At 41.2% G+C, this 22,700-nt stretch overlaps 1 protein-coding gene across 16 annotated transcripts in view; it reads right to left on the bottom strand.

Annotated features, from left to right (window-relative positions):
* Positions 1–22,700, bottom strand: part of RAP1GAP2 (RAP1 GTPase activating protein 2) — a 693,938-nt gene that overhangs the window by 133,116 nt on the left and 538,122 nt on the right. For 2 of the 16 annotated variants that reach the window (XM_075594391.1, XM_075594394.1), the window contains exon 1: positions 20,341–20,508. The exons of 13 other annotated variants lie outside the window; for them this stretch is intronic. In XM_075594391.1, the coding sequence (XP_075450506.1) occupies positions 20,341–20,367 (27 nt within the window). In that variant the 5' untranslated portion in view covers positions 20,368–20,508. Of the gene's footprint in view, positions 1–16,341; positions 16,435–20,340; positions 20,579–22,700 lie in introns of those variants that run through there. One more of the 16 variants, XM_075594396.1, reaches the window with a different exon arrangement.

Raw genomic sequence — 22,700 nt, 5'->3', positions numbered from 1 at the left:
CTTAGCATTGTAAGGCCTCGGCCATGGTAAGCGCTTACTCGCTGAAGCGTGCTGACGCTCGCTCATGCTTGGCACTGAGCCCCTACAGCCGCAATTAGAGCGGCTTTAGTAGGGGCTCGCCTACGCTTCCGCAAGCGCGCAGAAGCGTAGGTCTTAGGTAATTTTTTAATTCACACGCTTGCCGGAGCGCAGGGCCGGTCACGTGAGCGGTTCGCCCAATGAGGACGAACCAGCTCCGTGATGTCACTGGCCCGCCCCCGGCCCGCCCCCTGACGGCGCGCAGGGAAAGCAACCGCAAGGCCAGCGAAAGCCCCCGCTTTCCCTGAGCCTCAGCGCGCCTCAGCACGCCAGCAGGTAACATGGCCGAGGCCTAAGAGATGACGATAGGAGTAGTCACCCAAACATCACCTTTTCTGCTGCTTCTACGGTTTGCTTCATAATTCAAAACATAGTTCATGGCTTTACATGAAATCCATATAATAAACTTAGTAAAATATAGTATATTAGACTCTTGCCAAATTACAGATTTGATTAAAATATATATATATATATATATATATATATATATATATATATATATATTTTAATGATTGTGTCTTCAAAACACTGTGTAGCTTGCAATTTAGGCTCCTTTCATTGACAGGACTAAGGCTAAGGCCCCGCTCCCTCAGTCAGCGCGCCCGCACTGCAGACAGGCGGGGCGCTGACAGACACAGACCGCGATATGCGGTCTGTAGGGAGCGGGAGCCGGGGCTGGAGTGGGAGGGGGGGGCCTGGTTTAAGCGGAGGGACCCGCTACCCCCCCCCCTCCTCGGGCTCGGGAGATGCTGACACTCATGCACACATACACACACTCATGCACACACACACACACAGGCAGGCACACACACACACACACACAAACACACACAATCACAGAGGCAGGCACTCACGCACTCAGGCACACACATACACAAACACAGATAGGCACTCAGGCTGCTTTCCCTCCACACTCCTCCCCGCTCCCCGAAGCCTCCCCTCCTCCCGAAGCCTCCCCTCCTCATTGGCTCACAGCCACACCACGTGACGCGTCGACGCTAGGGATTACAATTCTCTTGAATCCCCTGGCGGCTGACGCGTCACAGCGTGTAGTGAGCTGTGCCGTGAGGGGGGACCGGGACCGGCTCGGGAGGATTCCCCTGCTGGTGGGGAACGTTCGTGTAGCCGCCGGGCGCAGCGGGTCCCAGGCCTTGGGAATGTGAGCTTGGTACGGTATCAAGATCTTGAGAAAGTATCAACATCAAATAGATTGTCATTTATATATTTTTATTAAAAAAATCATGGTAATGTACTTTAACCCCTTTGGTGCCAGAGAACACAGCGCCTGTGGCTCGCTCAATCACGTGCTGAAAAGAGTGACTGTGGCGCTCACTCAAAATGAATAGATGCACAAATACAATAATAGTTAAAGCAACACAGAAATAAACCAAAGAAGCGTTTATACCGGCCCTTAGTGTGCAGCTGCTCAATCAAAGAGGATCTTCCCTTGATCCTTGTCAGACGTTTAGAGGAAAGTAGAGATGAGCGCATGCGAAAGAGAACTAAAATGAAAATACCATTTAAAAAATGCAATATTTTACACATATATAAATCACAGTATTAAGTGAGGGGTGAAAGTCAAATGAATAATCAAATAGTACTCACACGGCCATGTGTGAGACTAACACAGAAAAGATTTTCTTTGGACACTACATGTGCCTCTTTTCGTCAGTGGATGTATGAACCCTCAATCACTCGGTATCTTTCAGATGTGGAAGCCCAGCGTCCCTCACAGCAAACACATAGAAGGGTTACAGCCACAGACAGAATATTGCCAAAACTATACAATGTATTGATTAAAATGAAGTATGCAGTAACTCACATTAGGGAAATAGTATCTCCGGTATAGGTAACCCCACAGAGTCTGCCGGTAACAGTGACTCCCTCCTTCAATGTCCGGATGTTAGGGCTGTAACCCGAATGCTCGCAGAGGCTATGGTAGCCGATACAAAAAGCTCCACGTCCCTCCTGGAACAACGCGTTTCGCCAAACTTCTTTGCTTCCTCAGGTTCCTGGTGGTGACGTGCAGCGGGTGGAGCTTTATACCTTCGCCATGTTTATACATAGTTAACTCGCAATCGGAACCAATTAATAAACCATGTTAATCCTATGTGCATTCATTACATCTTTGAGACTAAGCGGAAGTGTCTAATTACTTCATGTTAAAGGATCTTGTAGCTCTAGTGGTAATGATAACACCACAAAAAATGTTAACAGCTGATAATATGATGCAATTGCATCTCTATAGCTAAGCGAAGGCATCTGATTAGAAGTGCATCATAAACATTTGCCAGCACTTTGTGTCAGATAGATTTTGTAACTGCAGTGGTGCAAATAACACCACAAATGTAATTAATATTGCGTTGCCAATAGATTGTAACAAGACCCCCTTTTTAAGAGGACTATTCTTTGACAAAGACTTAAAAAATGATAATAATAACAGACACAAAGGTGCACTCAATGTGTTCATAAACAGTAATTCCATCGGAGACTGCTGTACGATTTAGCAGATTAAAATAGATAATGTTCAGACATGTCAAGTGTTCACAATAAACCTATTATTCATAAGTCATTAGTCTTTGGAGTTGTAATAGTAATCAACCAAAAATTATTCATGACTAATAGAGGTCATTGCCCTGTCTCAGAGATGTAATTAATGTATGTAGGATTAACATGGTTTATTAATAGGTTCCGATTGCGAGTTGACTATGTATAAACATGGCGATGGTATAAAGCTCCACCCGCTGCACGTCACCACCAAGAACATGAGGAAACAAAGACGTTTTGCGAAACGCGTTGTTCCAGGTGGGACGTAGAGCTTTTTGATCGGCTACCGTAGCCTCGGCAAGCATCCGGGTTACAGCCCTATCATCCGGACGTGGAAGGATGGAGTCACTGTTACCGGCAGACTCTGTGGGGTTACCTATACCGGAGATACTATTTCCCTAATGTGAGTTACTGCATACTTCATTTAAATCAATACATTGTATAGTTTTGACAATATTCTGTCTGTTGCTGTCATCCTTCTATGTGTTTGCTGTGAGAGACGCTGGGCTTCCACATCTGAAGGATACCGAGTGATTGAGGGTCCAGACATCCACTGACGAAAGGAGGCACATGTAGTGTCCAAAGAAAAACTTTTCTGTGTTAGTCTCACACATGGCCGTGTGAGTACTATTTGATTATTCAATTGACTTTCATCCCCCCCCCACTTAATACTGTGATTATATATGTGTAAAATATTGCATTTTTAAATGGTATTTTCATTTTCATTCTCTTTCGCATGCGCTCATCTCTACTTTTCTCTCTCGATCACGTGACTGCTTTCCAGAAGCGATCACATGGTCCCTCCATCCCGGATGATGGAACGGAAGAGTGCTCCTCCTCCTGTTCCACTTCTTCATAGATCGTGTTCTGCGCTCAGGAGCTATGTCCTCTAGAAAAATAAGGATGCGGTCCCAGTCAGCACTGTAGCATGCGTGCCCGGCGGGGGAGGGAGGGGGGGGCGGTGCGTGCACAGCGCTTCACCGCGATCTTCGGAGAGATTGTGACAGGAGGGGGCATGGCGGGGGTTTTCCGGGGGCGTGGCCATGACCTCACGTGGCTGGTTCGCCCTCATTGGCTGAACCGCTGGCGGGGGCATGGCCACGCCTCCGTCGCAAGTTCCAAATACAATTTTTTTTATTTGAGAAAACTTGCAGTACAGCGCGGCTGCCAAACGCGTGCCGAGGCAGGTACTGGGCCCGGTCTGATTGGGGGGTGGTGCTTGTGCACACAGCGCACACCGAGGCGAGCGCTGTAGAACGCACTGGGACCGCAGCCTAATGCAGGAAGATGATGAAGTAGCTACAATGTCAAGGGGCCCCTGGAGTGCCACACCCCATGACATAGTAGTGACATCTGTAACCTTTTGGGTATACCCAATGGGTAAAAGCAGCAATCCCACATACTCATTTTTCATAGTATTGGAACCTGGGGATCCTCTGCAGCTGAACCATGCTATTTTCAGTTCTGCTGATTCCCCCCTGATAACTGGGTTTAAATCTCCTTCCAGGGGCAACAAAATGGCTGCCACTACATTATTAGTTGTGACTCCCTATCCGACGGCCATTTAAATTCTCTTTAAAAATCAGGAAGTAATGCGGGTAACTATCCCGGGAATCGGGCCTACCCCAGAACTGAAAGTAGCACTTGAGCTCTGGAGAACACCTCGGTTCCTATCATCTTAAAAAAAAAAGTGGGGGGTTAGTTAAGTGGGATTGCTGTTTTAAGAGTGTTTAAACTTAACAAATACAAAAATCTAACCAGTTCCATTCATCCATGGTGTGTATCACTCACTGAAAGACAGTCTTTCATTTTAGGGATTTCAAACAATACTGTATATTGGAGTCCTCCTTTTGTGAGCCAGAATTTTCCCCATGCACTCCAAAACACTTCATGTTCCTCATCTGAATCTTTGTAACTTGACAGCTGTGAACACACTGAGGGCTATGTATCCAGTTGGAAAAATAGTGTTTTCACATGTTCAGTTGGTCAAGGTAAGTTCTTTCCATTCCAGCTGCTTTAACTTCATGTGCATCTGTGAGCAATTTAGGGTGTGTTTATAGTTGGAGGTAAAGGAGGTGTCATTTACCATAACATTATCATAGGATGGATCATATTCGGACTCTTGGGAGCTCACAAAAACAGCCCAGCCTGAGGTGGTGTATTCTGTACCTCTCTGTCTAACAACCTGCATCAACTTTAGAAAACGTGTTCAAGTTTTTTAATTTAAAGGAGCAATCCAAGCAATACCCTACATGTGTTTTTTTTTTTTTTTTAAATAAACCAGTTCTGTAGTATTAGATCATACTTACTACCTTTTTTATTTTAAAATTCAACTCTGACTGTCATTTTAATGAGTTTTAATGTAGAGCATCTCTTGATTTCTATAGCAGACTTTAGCGCACCTCCCCAGCAGTGCAAGATATTTGCAACACTTTCCTGTTTGTGATAACTTGTTGTCGATATTCCCAGCAGTTTAAGATGTAAACTGAAACAATACAAAATGTTACCTTAGTAATATAAGAATACATTATAGCTGCTGAGTTACACTGACTGAAGGATTGATTTGGAACTCAAAGGCAGCCATTTAGTGAACCCTGGGAAACAGGATTTTGCTGACCGATCATGGGAGAATGAATCAATCGGCAGCTTAGGTAATTATTTTTCAATTAAGGTAATCAAATGCTGCATATATTAAAAAGATTTTATTTTTTTAAAACTGCTTGGATTGCTGCTAACTCAAAATAAGCAAAAAATATTGGGTTCTATGTAATCAAAGCTATTTTGGAGCATTCACCCTAAATCAATGTATCATGATACAAGTTTGCCCAGTGTGCACTAGCTTGTGATTTAGGGGGTGCGATCTAGGGGGTGCGATCTAGGGGGTGCCAGTAGGAGGCATTAGGGAAGAGTTACATATGTGACATCTCTGTGGGTCATTAGTTTTCCCTTTTTGTAATTTTATTGATTGTGCCAAAAATCAGCCAGATCTGAAAGGGGATACGTCTAGCAATCTGTCATATGTACAGTAAGAAACAGAGTCTTACATTGGCTTCCACTGTGCACAAAAAAAATGGGGCAGTGCATTAAAACGTATTCTCTGCATAGATACTGTACATGCAGTAAACCCTGTTGTTGACTTTGGGTGCATCAAGATATGTGTCTCAGAAACGTAATAAATATCCCCATAGGCATTTTAAACTCAAACCACATTTATTAAGTGGTGCAAAGCCATAGGACACCTTACGAGTTACAACCCACTTGTAAAATCCCAACATTTACAAAACTACCCCCATTAATCCATTAACTCAACTTTATCTTTTGGAAAGTCTTGCAATTCATGACGTTTTTCTTTTCTTTTTTTTCAGCAGCCCTGGAGTTATGTTCTTTAAAACGCTGTACTCTTTAAATATTAACCTGCTACTTAATGTATTTTAAAAGTGTTTCTGGGTGAGAACAACGTAACAGAATTCATGTGGCATATTCAACTATTCAACATTAAAGATCTTAACAAAACTGACCTTCCCAATGCAGAGTTAAAAGCATTGAAGAAAGCTTAATACTGGGCGGACTGTGGTATGTTTGGGAAGCAGTTACAGAGGGAATTGGAGGCAAAGGTAAACATAGCATGCTTTAAATGAGTACTGTATGTGTAGACAAAAGGTGTAGGTAAGTGACATTTTTACAGCAAGATTAGCTCTTCCCAGCTGTTGTTTTTCAGGAAGATAAAAAATTGTGGAGCCGAGCTAGGGAAAACATGTGTATAGTCTGAAAGTCACAGGTTGAGATAAGTAGACCTGTACTTCCAATGTATAATACCTGCAGCAGAAATAAGGGTTTCACAACAATAGTAACAATGTCAAGCCTATTAAAAACAACCCGGGTCTATTAGCCATATCGTAATGCCGGTCTGCACAACAGCCATTAATGAATCAAATATCTGAGAAGAAAAAGCCGCCTCGTAGGCCCTCCAGCCATTCAAAAGTGTCACTTAATTTTATTCATAACTAGAAGTGTTTGCCTACGTTTTGCGAACTCAGAGAGATTTGCACTTTGTTTGGCGAAAATGGACAGGCTTACACAAGACTTTCCAAGTTAAGGGATCAGATTCACTGCTGCAGAGAAATATTAAGGTGCGGGGGACCTTTATAGTAAAGTACACTTAGACTCCCAATACACATCTATATAACATGTGGTGAGATATCTGGGAAATAAGCTAATTTAAGGCATTTCAATCTATTTTTCATATACAAATTATTATCTTTCCAAGTGTGTTCACAGGTATCTCCCCACATGTTTGGGTGAATGTTTGGGGAGGTGTATACATTGACGTTCCTAAAGAGGTCTTGGTCTTTTTTTAGTTTTCTAAATTAGAAGAAATGGGGGGAAAAAAACGTGAAAAAAAGTTTGCACTTCTCTATTCATAACACATAAAAACTGTAAATGCAACCATCACCTATAAAAAAAATACAAGCTGCAACGTAATTATAAAGGGCACATAACCTTCTGAGACATCAATTAATTCTTCATAGTAAATACCCAAAAGAAAACATAATATTTCCAATGAGTAAAAAAATACAGTATGAGTAATATGCAGTACACGTGAAAAAAAGGAAAATGTGTATAATAGCGCTAATTTTAAATATAAATGTGAAGTGCACCTGTCACACCTGTGGTAAATGACCTAATACTTTATACCTATAAAGAAGGCTGCCAGGAAAAAATAAATGACCACTCAGGATCCAATAAACCAAATACAAACAAATATTCCGGCGCCTAAAAACAAATAGATACAGTGCAAATATAATCTGACCATATATCAAGTCCAGATATGGAAACCTGCAGTCCAATTGAATAGGAAATCCAATAGATGAAAACTGCAGTCTTAGCAGATAGTATCATGTATGAAATAGAAAAAGAGAAGAAAAAAAACAAAAACAATCATAGCGTATCTCTGATTAACTGTAACTACAACACACCTACATGTAACACTTAACACACAATATACACTTAAGACAAACTCAAACCACCTATGAACTGGACAAGACTAATTTAATAATTGAATATAATAAAAAGCATACACTATAAAATAAAGCATGTGCAGGGAGAAATGAATGCTGCTCCGGAGGGGGGGAATTGAAACCCTACTCACACCAAGAAGGCAAGCCTTGGATAAAGATTTGCATTACCGTGCCTGAACTATACCTTCTTAGTGTGAGTAGGGTTTCAATTTCCTCCCTCCGGAGCAGCATTCATTTCTCCCCGCACATGCTTTATTTTATAGTGTATGCTTTTATTATATTCAATTATTACATTAGTCTTGTCCAGTTCATAGGTGGTTTGAGTTTGTCTTAAGTGTATATTGTGTGTCTATGTGTGTTTAGTGATACATGTAGGTATGTTGTAGTTACAGTTAATCAGAGATACGCTATGATTGTTGTTTTTCTTCTCTTTTTCTATTTCATACATGATACCATCTGCTAAGACTGCAGTTTTCATCTATTGGATTTCCTATTCAATTGGACTGCAGGTTTCCATATCTGGACTTGATATATGGTCAGATTATATTTGCACTGTATCTATTTGTTTTTAGGCGCCGGAATATTTGTTTGTATGCAGTACACATGTTACTGTTAATACCAGTGGCGGTTTCTGGGGACAATGGGACCTCGTGAATTCCGGGGGACCCAAGGCCCCCAAAAATCACACAACAAATTACACAGTCCCATAATGATTCTAGGCTAAACTCTTATCCCCTGGTAGTCTCTGGGCAACAGGATATCCCTTAACTCAAAGAGTCAGAGAGCTCCCAGACATCACACAGCAAAGTTAACGAATCACAGTGCACATACAGTAACAACCATAGTCTAAACTCACTAGTGGGTAAAGTTGCCACCAACCAGACACATGCCCGGTAATTCCTGACTCACACTAGAAGTCAATCCCACTTCAGTGACTAGCGTTTCTACCTGTACTATTATCCAGGAGTTACTGGAGATTATGCAAACTAAGCCAAGTGCCAGGGTAAGCACGCTAAGAAAATAACACTATATACAGTCTATCACAAGTTACACAATATAATGTGGGCTAATACTCAGTCATGACAATAGAACTATTAAACAAGGGGTTTAATATAGGAATGTACAGAAAACAAAATAAGAAGAAAATAAAGTTTTTGATAAGACTTACAAGAAGTTCAGTACAGCCCGTTGGTGTGGAAAAAGTAATTTGAGCTGGCGCAGGGACAGGGGAATAACGGCACAGGCCAATGTCTTCCAAAGTGAGATCACAGCATTGAAACGTCTTTATTTAAGAAAATATCTTCCTTTAAGTAATCTGGCCTCATTGGAAACTGTGGGCTGAAGCAGCACCAATCAGGGTGCTAGCCAGAAGGAGAGGGGCACAATCTGGGCAGACTGTCATAGTGATGTCATAGCTCCGTCCCCTGGCCAATCAGACATGAGGGGGTTGGGCTAACAACCAGATAATCAGAAGGCCAAGTTTATCAAACAAAGAACCCTCTACCAAGCTTTAAAACCTGCAGAGAAAGAGGCTGGAGAGGCAGGGGGTCCGGACAGCCATTTGTCCATTTGTCCATGACCTCTTGTGGAGACCCCAGACACATTGTAATCATACTGGGGACAAAGAGGAAACCCTTCTCTCTTCCTGCGGCGGTCCGCAGCCATGGCCATCCCCTGCCCCCTCCATCCTGCTCCTGGAGTGGGGCAGGAGGGTGGCAGGAGAACAGCGAAGCCATCGGCAGTCTGCTGAGAACTGCGGGTGGAAGCACGGAATCTTGTCGGCCACCCTGGGCAGCCCACTCCATCCCTCCACCAATGCACACCCCTGCCCCTCCTCTCTAAAAGCTGAGCAGAGCAGGAGGGAGACCAGGTGTGAGTGTCCGCAGCGTGGAGAGGAGGTGAGAGAGCCCAGAATGCCTCCCTGGGTTGCCTCTTGGAGTTATCAGGTTTGGTGCTGTATCCATGGGGAAAGTCAAAGAAAGTCTTAATAGTGCTGTGTTGCTCACCAGAGGTAAATGCCCTGAATCTGGATCAGCGGAGCGAATGGTAGACAGGGTCCCGAGGAGCGGATAGCAGTGTTTGTAGTCAGGTCATACGCAGCGGTTCAGGACAGGCGGTAAAGGAATGAAGTCACATCACAGGCTGAAGTCCAGGGCAGGCGGCAAACAGAAGGGTCAAGGGGCAAGCCGAAGTCAGGAACCAGGTAATCCAATAGTAGAAAGTAAACAGCAGCAGAGAACAACACAGCTAAATCAAAGGTATCAGGAAAGCAGAAATGTTGTGAAGCAAGGAAGAGACTGTGAGGTTACTTCTTATAGGCCAGGGCAATCACATGCTGCACTTACAGGTGCGCCGACGAGTATTCTAAAACTTGCCTTAAACGTGCTTTGTAAAAACTGGGGTTATCACCAAAAGGATCCAGGTACATGCTGGGTACATGCTGCAAACATTTCAGTGAGATTTCTGCAGAAACTAATGGCCCATCGGATTAACACAGCAGGGGTCCCTGGCAGCCCCATTCAGTTTGAATGGGACTGCCAGGGACCCCCGCTGTGTTAATCCGATGGGCCATTAGTCTGTCTGCAGAAATGTCACTGAAATGTTGCAGCATGTACCCAGGATGTACCTGGGTCTTGTTAGTGATTGCCCCAGATTTGTTTTAGAATACTCCTCGGCACTACAGTAGTACAGCGGACAGTCTGTAGACCAGGAAGCAGACCTGACTAGTTGAGCTCTGACAGGAATCAGGTGTTGTGTGCCTTCCTCCCTTCCTTTCCTCTCCAATTGCTGACCGGAGCAGGAGGTAACAGGGGAAGAGCGGGTAGCACGCATGGGAGGAGAGTCAGGGCTCACGAGTGCCTCTGCACGTGGCAATCCCCAGATCTGCCATGTACTTTGCCGCCATGTCATTCCCACCCACCCTCACATGTCGAGCAGAGGGTGGAGGGAGCAGGAAGAGACCGGACACGAGCAGCAGCGGGAACCCCTGGACTGAGAGCAGAGGGGACAGTAAGTAAGCGGTATAGGACTATAGAGTAGGCTCTGGGCTGCATGTAGGGGCTTTGGGAAGCCCCCTCCGTCATAATTGTAAGAAGTACTAAATAGGTAACTTGAATGATAGACATTAAAACATCCATAAAAGGCCACACTACAGCAATGTGCCCCAAACTGCAGGCCTGTCAATGGTGTCTATATATTTAAATAAAGGCAAATAATGTTGATTTAACATTAGAAAGGTCTCCCTATCATAGAAGATGTGAAGGAAATTGATTTTTAAATCTCAGGCTCCATTTCCAGAATATTATTTGATCCATAAACCAGGGCCCTGTTGGAGTAGAATATTTAAGTAATGTCTGACCTTTAAATATGCAGTGGTTCATTTGGCAAACTCAATTTTTCCCTAAGTTGTTCAAAGTAGATCAATAAACTACATCATTATGGATTCCTTTGTAATGGTAGCTACAACATTATAGTTGGATAAAGCTTCAACATTAGACATCATTAAAGTTCAGAAAATGAACTCCTCCTTTTTTAAGTACAGAATATCTGTTTCTTTTCTAAGCTCACACCAAGGATGTGTTTCATTAAACTGCGATGGGGACAATCGAGGCACTATCGATCTAAAACTTCCATTGACTTGAGTTGAAGTTCCATGCAATAGTCCCCAATAGGCACTATCGCAGTTTAATGAATAACCATCAATGTTTCCTTTCTGACCAAATATACTCTGTAAAGCATTTATTGATTTTAGTGATATCTTTCTTAACGGTATTCGGTTAATCAATTTGCGGTAACAAAATTGCTCAGGGAGTTCTATTTTTGTGAAGAAGGACAATGGAAATGTCTTCCAATTTTCCAATTCATTTATGAATGAAGTAGAAATAGCCGTGACATCTTTGTAAATCAGTATTGCCGACCTGAGGAAGAGAGAACTCTCGAAAGCTTCTCTTATATTATCTATTGTTAGTCCAAATAAAAAAGGTATCACTTAGTGCTGAAGTGCTCATTTACTCTCCAATTAATTAACAATTTTTTATCTCTTCACAATTTTATGGAACCTCAGTCTCACTTATTTGGCCATTTGGACTTTCGAAGCTTTAAGTTTAATAACTCACTATAGGAACAAAGTTCATCAATAGTGCTCAAAATGACTGTAGAGGAATATTTATAATAATGTCCATATAGACTTTCTTGATTGAAGATATAGTGATGCAGGCATCTGATATAAATGTGAGTGATGCGTGTATAGGTGAGCGTAGTGTATAGGACATATATATTGAAGTCCTAGGGGTGCTGTGAGTGGAGAATGATTAGCTCCACCACATTACTCCTAATGAGGACAATGTCACACACGCTTGCAACCACCTTGGTAATACACCTTCCAGCAAAGAAAAGGATAAAAAACTCACATGAGAAAAGCCTGTCTTCTTCTTGTTGGTGGCGTGCATCCGTGATAGTGATGAGTAGATTAGTATGCTGCAGGACGCAGTGTGTCAGGGCACAGCCAAAGATGATCAGGATGACAGCTTGTGGTTAAAAGGTAATCTTTATTTGAACATCATGGTGCAGACAGAGGAATGGAGGGTAGCTCTTACACGTTTCACGCCTAGCTGACGAAGCGCCAGCTAGGCGTGAAACGTGTAAGAGCTACCCTCCATTCCTTTGTCTGCACCATGATGTTCAAATAAAGATTACCTTTTAACCACAAGCTGTCATCCTGATCATCTTTGGCTGTGCCCTGACACACTGCGTCCTGCAGCATACTAATCTAATAACTCACTATGTTAGTGACTTCTGAGCCACAAGAGGTTGAATTGCACGTTCTGTAAGTGTACCGCATGAGGCCTACCTGCAGAATATTTTCCATGTTCATGATGCTGCATGTTACTTTGTGAAGCACTGATACATGTGCAATGTCAATTGTATAGACCTTAGTAGCTACAGGTTTGTATCTGTTACTATTTCTGTTTAATGATAATCCTTCCATGCAAAGCTCCGTTGCATGGTTGTATATCCTATGTTCACATTTTATTCTTTGCGGTTTTAAGCTCTATCCGAGTCACGCTTGGTCACAGACCCGCCCTGACAATTTAAAAATATCCTTCCTTTAAAAGCTGCATTAACCTTTTCCATTATCATCCTAATCCAATACTTCACTGTTATATCTTCCAGTCATTTCCATGTCCACGGGACTATTTCTGTAAAATGATGCCTGCAACTTTAGAATGAGTGCAGCTTTCTAACCCCATATAGTCACTTAACTAGTATTTAAGTAAAGCTTTAAGTTTAAACTTGCCCATTGAGGTTAGATTAACAGCACAAGGGCTAGCACACCGGGAAACAATGAAGTATTGTTTGTTATTTCTAGAGGTGATTGCTTTCGTAACGCTAGTATGTATACTCAGACTGATAGAGGACCACCTCTGCCAATTAAGGGGTGGGGTGATTTAACGCCATGTGATTGCAATTAATTGCACCAGCAATCAAATCTTCCAGCAGCTAAAATGTGTGGCCTTCTGGTACCATGGACCCTCCAGCACCAAACGGGTTAACTAGTGTTGTTATGGATGTTCTGCTGTACTTTAATATTTATTAAACTTTGAAACAAATATATAACATGAAATTGGATGCTTGGGGGCTTTCAATCTATTGCAAATCCCACATAAATGGAGATGTCAATCATATGTCTGCGTGTGGTTAACACACAGGGGTCTAATGTATCGCGGCAAACTGGTGAAATTGTGGATTAAAAACATTGTTACATACATTATGTATTACAGAAAAAAATCCTCTTCGTTTCAACCACAGTTTTTGCTTAGAAACATTGCACGGGTTGTTTTTTTTGCAAAATAGCAACGGTTTTTCCTTTCTACATAAACTGACCCAACAGAGAGGACGACACAAACTACACCACAATATTTGTATTTTTTTGTCTAAAGTAAAGTAAATAAAAGATTTCAAATACATGCGCTTAACCAAATGGAGGCAGACAACCCAATGGAGATAAAACGCTTCAAATGTTGGCCCTTTAAATGCCACTTTATTCCCATTCACATATAATATTAATCACATAAGAGCACTTCATGTTTGCCAAGTGTTTAAAAATGTAGGAGTAACGGGCGGCCAATAAGAATGTATATATACACAATGCTTCCAGCTGTCCCTTAGAATGAACCTTTGGGATTGTATAATTATTTAGACATGCCTGCTCTGTCATTAAACTTTTAGTATTTGCTAAAACAAGGTAACTTTGTCCCATGATGAAATGCTGTGCAGTGCAACCTCACATCCATTCCCATTCTTCAACGTTATCTTCCCAATGTAAACACCCCTTCTGTTTGCACTGGCTTTTGCTTATCTTCTGTGCCTTGGGCACTGAAAATAAGGCTGAAACTTTATGGGAAAGTGACTGATTGGGGCAGATTGGTAGATTTTATTGTTGTGCAAGAGAGTCCAAATCTATTGCACTTGGAGATAAATCTGTTTTTGTTTTTTTTACAACTATTTAATCATTGTAATAGGGGGTTGGTTTTTACTCCTAACATGAATTTACCCTTGATTGAAATTTTAGATTTCGTTTTATCTTTTGGTGTCGGTTTTAAAATTGAATCAGGTATTTATCATAAACTAGTGGCCTTTAACAACTATTTAGATGCAACAAGCAACCCCCACCCTTCTTTGTTACTAAACATCCCCTATGGGCTGTGTAACATATTATGCAGAAATTGTTCTTCACTCAGATGTCAACTTTGATAAACAAGCAGTTATCCTCAAACAAAAACGGAGTGAAAAGGGCTACAAAACCGTAGACAGTTCCTATAGAAGAGGCAAATTCTTTGCTGAATAAAGTGAAACTTCTTTGTTTATTGTCACTGTTTTGTCACAGAAATTGTTTGTGATGGTGATGTTTTTAATTAATAATCAAAACACAATTTCAGTTTCAGTAGAGCTATTTGCACTTCTATATTTATAGTAGCTGAATTTCTTGTGTGTATCTGTCTCAGTCAGTGTCAGTCAGTGTGTGTGTGTGTGTCAGTCAGTGTGTGTGTGTGTGTGTGTGTGTGTCAGTCAGTGTGTCAGTCACTGTGTGTGTCAGTCAGTGTGTGTCAGTCACTGTGTGTGTCAGTCACTGTGTGTGTGTGTGTGATACTCCCCCCTCTCTCCTGATTTCTCCCCCCCCTCCCCCCCGGCGGAGGTGCGGTCTGTCTGAGTCCCCCGAAGCAGTTCCCTCTCTCTCCCCCGGCTGAGCTGTGTCCTGCTGCTGCCTTCTGTTGGAGCCAGTACACAGGAGCGTTTGGTGGCGGTTCACTGGGGGGGACGGCTTGATCGGCGGCACACGGGAGGGAGCGGGAGGCTTGATCGGCGGCACACGGGAGGGGGGGGGGGGAAGTGTGTGTGTCCTGCTGGTGGAAGCTGGCAAAATTCACTGTATGTGTGTTCAATGGCAGTGAATGTTGCTGACTGATGGCCTCTTCTGCCAGGAGTGACATCACTTCCGTCACCACTTACTTCCGTTCCCATCAACTCCATTCACTGCCACTGAATTTTGCTCATGTGGTAGGTGCCGCTAAAGAAGTTTCACTTCAAAAAGTGTTTCACAGAAAGTCAAACATACTACTTCGAGTGAAGAAGCCAATGTGGATAGTCAAACCCCATTTACCAAACCAATCTGCACACCATATTACAAATATTCTTAAAAGTCATATGGACGTCACTTTAATTTAAAATGACGAGTCTCCAAAAATTGTCTTCAATAAAGCTAATAAACTAAAAAAAAAAAAACCTTTCTAACACCGAGTAAACTGAGACCGAAATACACATCAACAGGATACTGTATGTTGAAAGTTGGCTGTTTTCCAAACCTTCTGGAAACTATGGAGGTGGAGAACATACCTGCACTGTGCGTCATTATACACAGAACAATGAAAAGGAATTTACCTCACACACAAATGGAAATACATTGAAGATCAAGGGGTTTATTAATTGCAATACAACTTTTGTAATTTATATGTTTACCTGCACTTGTGGTGTACAATTGATTGTCAGAACTAAGCCCTTAAAAAGCAATGACTCAATGAACATAGAAGGAATATCGTAACATGATTTCTATCCCAGGACCATTTTGTTTATAAGCATTTTAATATATCATATATGTCATTATAAGACTCCCAGTCATATCAATATTACAGATCTGGAACACACTTCAAAAGATCCTTACGCAGGTGATTGATATAGAACCCTCTGCAAACAAGAGACATAATGGATTTTTGAGATGGACACTTGTGTTCCAAAATGTGTCAATTAAAATGTAGATGTGGCCACCATTTAATATTAATACTAATTACATTGAACTTTTATAGGATGAAGGTTTTATATTATCCTCTATATAACATGTGTATTTCTCCCTGTCCCACTTTGTGTTGTTATACCACTTTATATTTAGGATTGTAACTGTTTAGTATTCAGATTTTCATATATGGTTACTCTTGTTTTAATAGGTAAGTCTGTTCTGATGCCTTTTACAGAGTCTTAAGTCTATCTATCTATCTATCTATATACACACACACATACACACACACTTTTTTTAGTATTATTTAGACATATTTTAATGTTTATCTATTAACACGCTTAGCGATTGTCATAGTTACTGGGCTTGAAGCCCTGTAACACTTGGCAAACCAACCCCTGATGAAGTCACCTGTGGCATCGAAACACGTTGGGTTGCTAAGCTGCATTTGTCCGTTACGTCACCATGTTGTACGAAGCGTTGAGTAACCGACCGAAGCACATGCTGGAATAAATAAGTCAGGAGCTGAACACTGGACCCCAGTTGACTACACTGAGCACTGTCTCAATGAGCTTAGACTTTTTATATGCTTTTGAGTGCATTATAAAAAAAAATATGGACTATGATGAAGCCCTGTGCGTTTCTCCATTTTTTTATTTGAAGTTCTTCACTGAGAGTGCTCAATCAGGGAGGAGCTGCAGATATTCTTATGTGTTACTGACTGCTTTCCATACCATATTCTGGATTTAATTTTACCCTCATGGGCTAGGTCTGCAATGGAACTGAAAACCTTTTTTAATTTCCATACACCAGACCGGCTTATTAAGAGATTTTTTATTATTAATTTACATGAGATAAATATTTAGATAATAGATTTTTTTTTCACCTCAATATCACACATCTATTTTATAGTATTGAAATTCCGATTATATTTAGGCGCTAATTATTTATTATACAATTATACTGCTATTGTTGGGAGGGAGGATTAAGGGGGGAAATTAAGCCAGTGATTAAAAAGTTCAGTTAATCAGGGCTGAGTTGTAAGACTAAAGACAGACATTTTTTCCAGTGGGTCAGATATTGGGGAAGCCTTAGACCAGGACCAATGGAATGACATTTGAGAAAGCACTCTCCAAATCCTTACCCAAGACAAGATAGGCTGCACAAAAGGTATAGTAATGTGTTACCCACATGTAATGTGTTTCAGGAATTGGGGACAGAAAGGCACAATGTTCCACAATGCCTACTATTAGTATCTTTTGGAGAGAGATATACTCCCTTGTAAATATTATACTGGGCCTCCCCTCAGACCTGATCTTTTGGCTGTGCTCCTAAACAGACCCATATCAAAACCAGATATGTTTTCAGTGGCTAGAGGCTGTATAGCAGCTAATTGGAAGAAATCATCCCCGAGTTTACAAATGGTTAAAAACTGTATCTGTCATGTACCAAGTATCGAAAAGTTGACCAGTTTTCTTAGAGATTCATAAAAGAAATTCCATGGGACGTGTGATCCTTGGTGTAACCATTTAGCTCACACAAGTTTTTATTGATCTTTATTGTCAATATAATCCATGTGCTTACACTTAATCATTGTAACAAATATTATCTCAATGGATTTCTGTGGTATATTCTATCTGGGAGCTGTCCTGTATCCATTCGTTCTGTCAGGTGTTCATCTCTGATCTAGGATGACACCCTAGCGGTGTTAGAAATAAGGTAATAAAGCTAGCTGAAATGTAATGAAATGAAAGATAACCCTTTTCATCTTCATATCTGAGAAGCAATGTACCCCCTCCCTTCCTACCTCCCTCCCTCTTCATTTCGGTATCCTCTCCCTCACTTCCTCTCCTCATTTGTATCCTAATAAAATTAAATAAAACGATGGTTCAAAAAAACAAGAATCCACAATGGTGAGAGCTCTCAGAAAGATATTCCATATCAATGTTTATTCATAGTAATAAAATAATATGTGATTGAGGTGAAAAATTACAAGCGAGCCCATTAGCTGCCAGCATCAAAGATGGTTTGTGAAAAGAAATATAATTGCACTATTGTGAGCAGCAATATAATTAAAATTAAGTTATGTTGTTGAAACATAGCAACAAAAACACATTACTGACACTCTTCACAAATATTAAATCCACTAACAGTAAGTTAGAAATACTGGTGTCTGAGGAATGCTTCATTTAGCAAGAAAAGCAGAGACAATGTATTTATTACTGGCCCCAAAACACTATAAACCATTAGAAGGAAATAGTTGCCAGGTAAAAGTTGTCAAACTGGTCCCCATAATCCCCCTACCAACATTCTATGCATGAGAAATGAAAGCGGATATCCATTACTGACAGCAAGAAACATTTCCTGCACCCATGGTTATATAAGAATGTCTGCAACATTTACAGAGCTATACTGTATGTGTAAATTAACATACAAATACTGTCTGATACTGTAAGGAATGGAACTAGAAAAGGTGCAGAGAAGAGCCACCAGGTGAATAAAGGGGAGGGACAATTTGTCTTCTGAGGAGAGGCTAGCTAAATTAGATTTGTTTACATTAGAAAAGAGGCATCTAAGAGGGGATATGATAACTATATACAAATCTATTCAGGGTCATTACAAGGAGCTTCCAAAATAACTATTCATCCAAAGGGCAGAACAAACTACACACAGTCATCCCTTAAGATTGGAGGGTAGGAGATTTCACAAGCAACAAAGAAAGGGCTATTTACCGTAAAGGCATTTAAAATGTGGAATTAATTACTCATGGAGACTGTGATGGTAGATACAATACAATATCTTCGAAAAAAAGGTTGGACATTTCTTTAGAAAGGAAGGTATACAGGGATATTCCAAATATGTAAACATGAGTAAGGATGTGGATACAGTGAGTAATCTAATTGCCATTATTGGAATCAGGAATGAATTTATTTATTCCCTTAATGAGACATCATTGAAGAATGTTTCACTGGGTATTTTGTTTGCCTTCCTCTCGATTGACATATGTCTTTTTTCAACCTCATCTACTATGTAACTATGTCCTGTATATTGAGAGCTTGTGAGCTAGTTGTAGAGGGGGAGGTGAGCTGATGATATACAGTACAATACTGGAGTTATTTGGGCAGGTACATTTTCATGGTAATTATGTATCCTTATCACTTTTGGCTACTAATGCTACCTTGTGGACAAATAGCAGAAGACAGCAGGACGTGACTAGAGGGGATCATATTTCCCAAACTACCTTGGCTTGGTATGATAAAGGTGTACACTGATATGACTATTATTATTTTCAATTTCATATAGATAAAAAGTAGCTCATCTGTACTTAGGTTCCCAGGTCCTGTGTTCAAATTCTGGACAAGCCCATCTTTTGGCATGCAAGCACTTTATAAGGAAACTGCTTTTCCATAGTGACAACCAGGGAGCCAGCTAGTGTCAATCAATCACACAGCACAATGTAAGGAAACACAATCTTTTGGGATAACAAAAGTCTTTCAATTAGAAAAAGAACTACCTTTGTCTCTTAAGCTCTAAAGAATGTTAACGTTAGTCTAATAAAATGGTATCACAACCAGTCAGATATCAATAATATGCGTACTGCATACAGTCTGGAATATAATGAAAGCATGGATATATTGTGTTTTTTGTTGTTATTGGTTATGAGCCAGTATTTACCGGCATCCAAAAATTACAACTTGTACTGTAGACCTGAAAAGCAACTATGTGCAGTGGTTTAATGGTACTATGGTACTAGAAGGAATGGAGTACCCAAACATTTTTTTTATTTACTAACCCAGAGTACCAATAGTACTTTTATTTACACACATACAGTTCCACTGTCTTATTAAGAAAACATGTATTTATTTTAATAACCCCAATTTCTGTTTATATATCAAAACTATTTCATCAATTTTGCTAAAATAAAGTGCAAAGAACATTGGCCCAATGCTTAAGAAATATATATATATATATATATGTATATATATATATATATATATATAGGCACTGTACCGTGTATCTGTGTTAATGGATGTAGCACTGAGCTCTGTCTGTGTTTCATGTTCTGTCTCTGGTTTTAAATATATATATATCTCAAGTGTCTCTTTGACCACTGTCTGTTTGGCAGGTCTACTTGTTGTCTTTCATGAGAATGATATTTAGAGGGGCAAAAGATGATGATAATATAGTATATGCTTTGCTGACTGATTATTGTCAAGCGAGGTTACAAAAAAAATATACAGTATCCCTGAGAAGTCTGCCATTGCATAGAGTAATATGTTTACACAGCATCGGAGAAAGACAAATAAAAGCGCTGTGCTAACGAGAAAAGTTGTACAAATGTTCTATTAATAGAGTTTATCATCTGTTAATCTGTCCCTCCAGCAACAAATGAGAAAATGTATAACTTACCAACAAATTCCTGAGGAATTCCATCATCTTCCCAGCCTGAATCCCTGAGCCAAATGTTTTGAAACTATGAGGGAATCCCACCTCCAGGGCCACTGCTGACGAACCTACCACGCACCTGCACTGCTCTACCTGTTCAGCTGTCACTGAACTTCCCACAGGAGTTGCAGCAGGGCTGACATTAGACGAGTTAAATGGGTGGGTCAACTGCCAAGCCTGATCACCAGAAACAGGTTGTGCAGGAAGTAGGCTTTAAGACTATTTAAAAAAAACGAAGAAGAAAGCTCACTTGGATTTCGTTTTTGGGGTCTGTGTCAATTGTGATATGCTAATGGAGCATCCAGCACCTTGCCAGACAAAAAAATGGGTTACTGCTTTTCGCTGCTGGCATCTGTGTTTTGGCATAATGTAGATGTCCTGGCAATGTCTACATGGGAATTTGAAACAGGTGACAGAATAACAGCCACTGCTTGTATGTGAAGGTAGTTAAAGTAAAGGTGATTTGACTGTGTTTTTCTTAAATCTACATCAATGGTTTTATGAAATGTTTTGTCCTTAATAATAGTGAAAGCAGTGAGGTTTTTCTATTCGATAAATATGACAATTATAAAACACAGTTATGTAATTAAAATGTGAGCCTTTAATGGTGGGTATTAATTTAGCTCCTGGACATTTTTCCTTTTGCCGGTTACAGTAGCACAGGAATATGCATCCTGGTGGCTTTTGTGCATTCGTGTATTGACATTTCTATGTTCATTTTCCTGGAGAGAAGATCGTACGGATGGTTAAAGAAAAGATAAAGCATAAAGCTTTGTAAATACTGAGTTTGTTTGTGGAAGACAACATTAACAGTTACTGATGTTGTTTAAAGTACCGTTGAGTGGTTATAGGGGTTTGAGCGTGGTATATAGGGGTCTGCACCAAGCACTGTTTTAAGCTCAAGAACACTCATGGCTGATCAATCTGAGCAAATAGGACTTAGGAGCACTCACAGTTTCTTCAAGTACTGCTATGGGTGCACTGTCTTCCACATTGAATCACAAGCAGGATCAGAAAATGAGACGACACTCCACTGGACTTGTGTGAATAATACAGGTAGAATCCAGACAGGAAAAAACGGTGCACAGCCCAAAAAAGCAACGCTGGACGTGGTGACCAATTAAAGCATTTATTGGTTAAAAAATATCAAGGTTGAGTCCTAACAAATCCTCTAACGCGTTTCACGCACAGGGCGCTTTGTCTCTTTGCAGCAGGGTGCCCGCTATTACTTCCTTCCTCCGAGGTAACAGGGTTTCTTTCATTGAATTTAAACCTCACGAATTTGATCACACATCACACTCAAATTGGGATGAATCGCAAGAACATCCCGTATAGTTTTCAATAAAATTACAAGGTTTTTGGAGCGCCGGACACGTGGACTAATCTTAGCCCATTTCTATGCACATGTGTGTGAATGATAGTGCTGGTACATTAAAGGATCAATGTTTCAGTTCTACAAGTATTTTGGACCTTTATCGAGATATAGCTTCATATAGGTCCAAAGTAGGAACAAAACATTGATCCTTCAATAAACCAGCACTATTATTCATTCAAGTCCAGTGGAGTTCAGTCTCATTTTCTGTCCCTGAACAATATGAGTAAACAGCTCAATAACTGTAAGGATGGTTCCTGGTGACGATGGGTACTATCACTTCCTTTGATAAATTCAGGGTCGGTTTAACCACTAGGCGAACTTCTAGAGCGCCAACTTTTTCAAGTGCAGTGTTTCCCAACAGAGGCAACGGGATTGCTTCATTCTCCCAGAGCAGGGAGAACGCAGGGGGGTTGCTAGGAGGCTGGGCAGTTTCCTCCATCCTTATTGGCTGCATTACCCAGCAGTAGGCAATCAGGAGGAGGAGTCAGGAGCCTGGGTGTGGGGCCAATCAGAGAAGGAAGCAGCATGGGCAGGAGAGAGGTGAGGCTTGGTGTCTGTCTGTACATCCTGTGTGTATTTGTTCTGTCGTGTGTGTGTGTGTGTGTGTGTGTGTGTGTGTGTGTGTGTGTGTGTGTGTGTGTGTGTGTGTGTTCTGTGACTTTTCTGTGTGGGGTCATGGAGAGAGAATGACAGGGAGGGTGGAGAGGGAGAAAGAGAATGAGATGGAGGGAGAGGGGTGAAGGATAGAGAATGAGAGGGGAGGGATGAGGGAGAGTGAGAGGGAAGGAGTTAGGAGAGGGAAAGAGAATAAGAAGGAAGGTTGATGGGAGGATTAGAGGGTTGGAGAGGAAAGTGGGAGAGAAGAAGGGATGGTGGGAGAGGAGAGGGGGATGGAGGAGAGGAGAGAGAAGAGGGGGTGGGGAGAGGAGAGAGAAGAGGGGGATGGGGT

The sequence above is a fragment of the Ascaphus truei genome, chromosome 3 (assembly GCF_040206685.1).
Source record: "Ascaphus truei isolate aAscTru1 chromosome 3, aAscTru1.hap1, whole genome shotgun sequence".
Lineage (NCBI taxonomy): Eukaryota > Metazoa > Chordata > Amphibia > Anura > Ascaphidae > Ascaphus > Ascaphus truei.
Note: the sequence above shows the minus strand (reverse complement) of the source record. Positions and strands in the feature narration are given on the sequence as shown.